Source organism: Temnothorax curvispinosus, unplaced genomic scaffold, assembly GCF_003070985.1.
Source record: "Temnothorax curvispinosus isolate PA1 unplaced genomic scaffold, ASM307098v1 QBEX01002773.1, whole genome shotgun sequence".
Classification (NCBI taxonomy): Eukaryota; Metazoa; Arthropoda; class Insecta; order Hymenoptera; family Formicidae; genus Temnothorax; species Temnothorax curvispinosus.
Genome location: NW_020212553.1, coordinates 7,722 through 15,773, shown reverse-complemented (window position 1 = coordinate 15,773; position 8,052 = coordinate 7,722). Strand labels below are relative to the sequence as shown.

Here is an 8,052-nt window from a genome sequence, read left to right as displayed (position 1 = left end):
TTGACAGTTGTGTATAATAGGGTTAATAGTGAAATGTTAAAGATAAATAGCGCGCGCGTAGCGCGCGTCTGTAGTGTCTAGTCCTTTTCTAAAAAGGAGATGTGAAGTTTATTGTTGCCGCTTTTCCGCGATGCCGATTGGTTTTCTTGCTGCGCTTACTTCATTTGCAGCTGTCATTGTATATTTTGACAGTTGTGTATAATAGGGTTAATAGTGAAATGTTAAAGATAAATAGCGCGCGCGTAGCGCGCGTCTGTAGTGTCTAGTATATGTAAAAAACTAAAAAAACAATATTTATCTATTTATGATTTTCTGTATAATGTTTATATTTTGTAATCTTTTTATGATTAGCGATGGAATCAAGTTCAATTTAAAAATCCGAGTCAAATCCAATAATAAAGTTTTATTTTCTAGTAGGGTTTCAATAATATTCATAAGAAGTATAATAATATTTCATCATATACTTGCGAAGTAATCGATCCCGACTGGTTAGTTTCGAATTTCAGAATGAGTATATATCTGCAGAATTTGAAATATACTTCTAAATATAGTTTCTATCGTAAGGAATCAATTAAATCTTTTGAGATAGTGAGGAATTAAACAAGAAGTACTCTAAGAATAAAATTAGTTTAAAGAATGTATATATGTATAAAGTTGTTAGTTTTTAAATTTAGTTTAAAGAATGTATAAATTTAATGTATAAGATTTTAAGTAACTTTGATCCTATATTTTTAACCATATTTTTATTATATTTAATTTTAAGAGGATGCTGGAGTCGTCTGTTTTAACGATAAAATTACCATTTTCGTAGTCTCATCTTTCGTCGCATTAAGGGGATGCTAGAGTGACGGCCGAACTTCCTCGGTGTCGATAATGTCAACATTTCTAATTTTGTTTTCTCTGGCTGTATTCCGAACGCAGCCTTAATGCTATAGTGTACAGACGTAACTATAGCATTTTAGTTAACTAAGGCTGCGTTCGGAATAGCACCTCTATATCTGTCTTTGTCTAACGAAATGACATCTGTCCTTTGTTCGATTGCTGCGCCATCTCTCGCTACACGCAGGGTGCATTCGGGGAGACGCTATTAACGCTATAAACGCAAACGCTATGAACTTCGTTCGAAGAGCCAATAGCGCGACAGCGATAGCAAGCTCCCCGAACGCAGCTTAAGCGCCAATAGTATTTCGTGCCTCACCTCGAAAATAATAGCGAAAATAGCGCGAGTGACGACGTCACGCTGCCTTTACAGTGACGTCACCATCGTATATCACAGCGCCACAAAGCGTCTCCTCGAACAGTTTTGGACGATAATTGTGCTAATAGCGTGCTCCCCGAATGCACCCGCAATACTACTCCGCACGCATACATACATACATATGAGATTTTCAGACAAATTTTTCTCTTATACTAAAGCTTTTAGGATCATTTCTGAAAACACAACATTGTTCTTTTTTGCAATTCCGAAGGTGCTGTATATGCTTATTTTATACGTACAAAGTCTAAATTTTTATGTGCAGCAAATGTTGTCACGAGTCGAACTATAATTTTTCTTTTTTTTTCGTTTTTGATGTAAAGTCGACTGCAGCACCCTCCGTTTTTGTACGTACTTTAATTCTGTAAAAAAGTTTTTACAATTCCGTAAAGCCAATTCAAAGTTTAGTCTGTTCAAAAAAATGTCGGTAATTCTTATTGCCACTCCAGCAGCCCCTTAAGGGGATGCTAAAGTAAGTGACTCAATTACCGACAATTACAGTCAAAGGTCTAATTTTGAAACGGCTTTATAGATCGCAAAATCCTTTTACAGGAGTAAAGTATAGGTACTAATGAAGGGTGGGAATGTAAAATAATTAGTAATAATTGAAAAAAATTAAAAATGCTGTTACCTCATTTTCTAATATAAACAGTTGTATAAGTAATATGTACGAAATGAAATGTTCCCACCCTTCAGAAGACGTGCACAAACAATAATGTACCTTTGAAATTGAGATTGAAAGCCTGGAATAAAAATGAGACGTTCGAAGAAATTATAACCTATAACCATTGCATGTCTATCCTTGTCTATCATCATTGTCTATACAAGGACAGATATAGAATTTGGTCGGTAATACGAAAGGCTTTAGGATCCCCTTAAGGGGATCCTATAGTGGCGGTAGTTACCGACATTTTTTCATTTTAAGAAATCTTTGAATTGGCTTTACAGAATTGCAAGTTTTTGGTCTAGAATTAAAGTACGCACAAAAATCTACATCGCGTTATACAATTTCATATCGAAACAAAAAAAAATTAAAATTTTTACTAATTTGGGCACATACAACTATCATCTGACGACAATAACAAAATTACTGCAGTTTATATATAATGACACCAAGGCGACGTAGGGACAACATGTAGGAACAATATCGTGTAAATAAAACTAAGATTCAACGACTAGAAAAAAAGATTTTGTAAAATGAAGTTTTATTAAGCAAAAGCACATTCAGTTGATAGGATAAGCAGTATTGCGTGTAGCGAGAGATGGCGCAGCAATCGAACAAAGACAGATGCCTCTCGTTAGACAAGGACAGATATAGATATATAACATAGAAAACAGGATTAGGAATGTTGACATTACCGACGTCGAGGAAGTTCGGCCTTCGCTATAGGATCCCCTTAAGAGGATCCTGCAGTGATAGACGAACTTCCTCGATATCGATAATGTCAATCTTTTTAATTTTGTTTTCCCTATATCTGTCTTTGTCTAACGAAATAACATCTGTCCTTTTTTTATTATTGATTGCTCGCCATCTCTCGCAAGATCCAACAACTACTGTTGCTGCTCTTCTTGTCATTCTGCATCCGTATTTGCATTACTAAAATAATTTTTCGATGGATCTTTTTTTGTACGCATTGAATCTTACTTCTACTTGCACGATATTATTCCTACATGTTTTCCCAAGGGCAGATGATAAACATTATGTATGTATAAACTGCAGAATTTTTGTTTTAAGCAAATATTGTCGTCAGGTGACAGATGCGACGTGCCCAAATAAGTAATATTTTCAATTTTTTGGTGTTTTTGATATAAAATCGCGTTTGTTACCCTAGATTTTTGTGCGTACTTTAATTCTGTAAACGATTTTTGCAATTCTATAAAGCCAATTAAAAGATCCATCGAAAAACAATAATGTCGGTAAATCATACGGCTGCAGGATCCCCTTAATTTGACAGAATTAAAAATGCTTCTCCATGGTCTAAGAGCAAAGCCATTTTTTTTATTTTCACACAATATTTATTGTTTATCAATCTTTTCATAAATTGATACGATAATGATAGTTAATAATACACGTTTTTAAAAACTCATGGACGTTAAAAACAATTGAGGCCATCGTCAGACCCCTCTGCCGCGCGCCGGCTTTGTGCATTTTCAATAATTTTTTTAGAGATGTTGCCACCAAAATTTTCATTTGGCTTTTTTTGGTGGCATGTGTTAGCACTATATTTGTTACTAAAAAAAAACCAGCTTTTATAATATGACTTGAAAATAATTATTTTTAATTATTTATGATTAAGCCTGGCGACTAATTCCCCCGAGCAATCGAACTGGCAATTTATTTGCATGTTCCTGAGTGATGAATTATCAATATCCGATAAAAATTAAAAGACTTATACTATGACTTGAGAATCCATTTTTTTTCACCTGCGTACTTCTAAACCCCCCAGGTACGGCCAGCCAGGTGTTCGGATTATCGAAGGAGAGTCGGCCACGCAGGTTAAAACGGAAAATCATATTTTACAAAATTACTTGGCCAAAAGTGTCGTCAGCTCTCCGACACTCCTTACCTACTTCTATCTCAATATGGCGTCTCAAGTTTTAGACGAGCTGTCAACTCATCATAACATGTACCTTGTCTATCATTGTTTATATCCTTGGCTATACAAGGACAGATATAGGCCGGTAGAAAATAATTGAAATTATCGACATCGCGCGACTTCGGCCTTTGGTATAGCATCCCCTTAACGCTTAATAATCTAATACTTTAATTGTAATTATCAAGAAATAATATATTAAAATAATTGTCAGTTTATACAAACATTTAGATTTTAAGGAACATAAAATTTCTAGTAAAGTACTTCATAAAAGATTTGAACATATATTTGATCTAGGTTTGAGTTCACTCTGAAAAAATCTCGTTTTTTGAGTCATTCACTACTCATAGAGTTTTAACTCATTTTTAGGTTCGAGTCTACTTGAAAGTACTGTTTTTATTTTTCAAATAAGTATAAAGAGTTTGAAACTATGCCAACATTTGAATCTAAAATATTGTAAAATACTTAATCTTATCGCTACGACATTCCAGACGCCGAGACCAAGACCGAGACCCACGCCGCGACCGCCGACGACAGTATCGTCACCGCCGGATCCACGTCCGGACTGTCCCGGTTCCTGCATCGTATCCTATTTGTCGTTCACCTGTTTCAGTAAGTAGCGGTCGCGTGAGGAATGCGCGCCTCGCGCAGACGGTGTCTCATGTTTATTCAACACGTTTGCAGGAAACGCCGAGCTGACGAGCTTGTTCAAGTGCAAGAAACAGGGACACCAATGCTGCGCGCCGAAATCTCTGATAAGGGAATTCCACGGTGGAAATTCTACGGAGCCGGTTCTGACCAACAGAAACGACACGTTCCATGTTACCTCGCGACCTTACACCACCCCGCTCCCTACGTCATGTAAGTGTCTGGGAATTGAGAAATGGTGAATGTTGACAAAAGACTCAGCTCCGATGACCTTGGCTTTGACATATATTATAGAGGCCTCCTGAGTAACCTTCAGAAGATTTTAGCCGTCGCTCGCTATTTATTAAAAAGTTATTAATAAAAAAAAGTTTAAGAAATATAACAGTTTGTGTCAGTACTAAACGAAGTAATTTGTTGATATGTGTGTATAGACAGTACACATGTAGGTGGAGGAGGAGCGGTAGTCTCTTCCCCGTAGGCAGGAGTGGGTAGATCTCGGTTCGTATGGAAAGTTGAAACCCCGAACCGTACATACGATAGACCTTGTTTCGCTCTGTAAGCAGGAGCTGTGGGGTAGGGTGGGGTGGACCTCGCTTCGCTTGGATGGTTCTCTGGACAGCATTACACTCCACGTAAAGCGAGATCCACTCCACTCCACCCTACCCCTGCTTATAAGACGAAACGAGATCTATTATTGTACAGTTGGGGTTTTCAACTTTTAACGCGAACCGAGGTCCATATATGTATATACTTTTATGCAACACGTGCATGGAAAGTGCCCCATTACGCACGCTACGCGTGCGTAATAGACCACTTTTCAGGCACTTGCAACATAAAATAGGGAGTGTAAGCCGTGTGTAAAGATGAAAATTCCCGGGTGTGGAGTTTACGCACGAGCCGAAGGCGAGTGCGGTAACCGCACCCGGGAATTTTCATCTTACCTCACTTGTTACACAAATAACTATTATATCACACGTGCGTGGAAAGTGGCCCATTACGCGCGCGCCATCTGTGCGACAAATAGCCAATTCCACACACGAGTCGAAACAGTGCGGTAATGTTTACATGTAAACATTATCGCACTGTTTTGACTCGTGTGTGGAATCGGCCATCCGTCGCACAGATGACGTGCGCGCAATGGGTCACTTTCCACTTTGTAATATAAAATAGGGTGTGTAACACGTGTGGGTTGAGAATTGGACACGAGTGCGGAATGGACGCACGAGCCGAAGGCGAGTGCGATCACCCGTCCAATTCTCAACTTCCCGCACTTGTTACACAAATAACTATTCTATGCCAACTATTTTCTGCTTTAAAGGTGGTTCATGCAGTACTTGCAAGTCAAATAGGCAACTATTCTTATTGTGATAAATAAGTGCAATTTTTGTCCGTAAAAATCAGCATATAATTAGATTTATTATTTATGACATCTTTAATGTTATACGACCTCTACGTAATTAAAATATTGAGACGAAAGTCACATTTTTTACTAGAGTTGTGAGCCGTGTGAATATATGTATGTACAACAGCATCGTATAACATCTTTAATGTTATACGACCTCTACGTAATTAAAATATTGAGACGAAAGTCACATCTTTTACTAGAGTTGTGAGCCGTGTGAATATATGTATGTACAACAGCAGCGCGGCAACGTTATGATAAATAGAATAAACAACCCGAGAAAAAATGATTAGATATAATCACATATGATTATATAAAATCGACATTAGATATAATTAGATATAAAAAATGGCCCGATATAATTGTATATAATTATATATAACCACATATAATTATATAACCATATATGGTTATATATAATTGTATGTGGTTATATCTAATTATATTTAATGTTGATTTTATATATAATCATATGTGATTATATCTAACATAATAAATATTTTATATATATTAAAAAAGAATTCTGTTAACTTCGATTAAGGAATAAAGCATTGATAAATTAAGTGTATATTTTTTTCAAAAGCCAGAATTAAAAGTGAAATGATTTACATATAACTTGGCGCTGGTTGGCGTGAGATACTGCCGTGTCTCTTATGATACCATTCTTATACCATTGTTTGTCAAATTTTAAATACGAGAAATAAATCCTATCGGATGCCATCTATCGGATAATCCGAATTTAAGTTTATATATGGCTATATATAATCATATATAATCTACATGGATAAATGCTTAATTCTTATATATATATATATATATATATATATATATATATATATATATATTATATAAATTATATCATGTCAAAATGTATGTGAAACTTTATATATATATATATTTAATAGGATTCGTTTCTCGTATTTAAAATTTGACGGACAGTGGTATAAAAACGGTATCAAGAGACACGGCACTATCTCATGTCAAGCAGTGCCAAGTTGTAATATATGCATGGAATAAATCATTTCACTTTTGATTCTATAGCTTTTGAAAAAATATACATCTTAACTTATCAATGCTTTATTATCGAAGTTAACAGTTCTTTTCCAATATATATTGACTATATATGGTCATATATGGTCATATATGATTATATATGATTATATATAATTATATATGATCATATAGAGACAAAATTCATATATAATTGCATTATATATAATTATATATGTATATTTATATATCTCCAGGAAGATGTCCTGACTGACTGACTCACTCACTCACTCACTCACTCACTACTCGTCAACGCCCAGCCCAAACCCCTGAACCGAATTTTTACCAAAAGTATATGAAATAAGGGTAGAATTTTCCGGGGAGTGCCACTATGTGTATAGTTTTTTGTTACCGATTTTCTGGAAACCGATTTTTTTAATTTTTCCTATTTTTCGAAAAATAATTGATCAAGTCTCAACAAATTATAGATCAAACAAAGATAGAATTTTCCGAGGAGTACTATGAAGTGTATAATTTTTTATTACCGATCTTTCGGAAGCCGGTATCGAAATTTTTTCAAATAATTTTTACCAAAAGTATATGAAATAGGGGTAGAATTTTCCGGGGAGTGCCACTATGTGTATAGTTTTTTGTTACCGATGTTTTGGAAGCCGGTATCGAAATTTTTTCAATCTTTCGGGAATTAATTGACCGAATCTGAAAGAATTGTATATGAAGTAGGGGTAGAATTTTACGGCGAGCGCCATAATGTGTACAGTTTTTGTTACCGATCTTTTTGGAAACCGGTTTTTTTAATTCTTTCAATTTTTCGGGAAATAATTGATTAAATGTCAAAGAATTATACATGAAGTAGGGGTAGAATTTCCCGGGGAGTGCTATAAAGTGTACTATTTTTTATTACCGATCTTTTTAAAAACCGGTTCCGAATGATCGAATCTCAAAGAATTGTACATAAAGTAGGGGTTGAATTTCCCGGGGAGTGCTATCAAGTATATAATTTTTTGTTACCGATCTTTTTGGAAAGCGGTATGAGTTTGACGTCAGAAGTTTGACGAATTTTTCGGGAAATTAATCGAATTTTAAAGAATTGTATTTAGAGAGAGAGAGAGAGAGAGAGAGAGAGAGAGAGAGAGAGAGAGAGA

General features: G+C 35.5%; 1 protein-coding gene across 1 annotated transcript in view; it reads left to right on the top strand.

Annotated features, from left to right (window-relative positions):
• LOC112451910 (protein masquerade-like) overlaps positions 1–8,052 on the top strand; it is a 25,282-nt gene that overhangs the window by 13,813 nt on the left and 3,417 nt on the right. The window contains exons 6-7 of the mRNA XM_025011818.1: positions 4,341–4,461; positions 4,534–4,710. Coding sequence (XP_024867586.1) covers positions 4,341–4,461; positions 4,534–4,710 — 298 coding nt within the window. The remainder of the gene's footprint in view (positions 1–4,340; positions 4,462–4,533; positions 4,711–8,052) is intronic.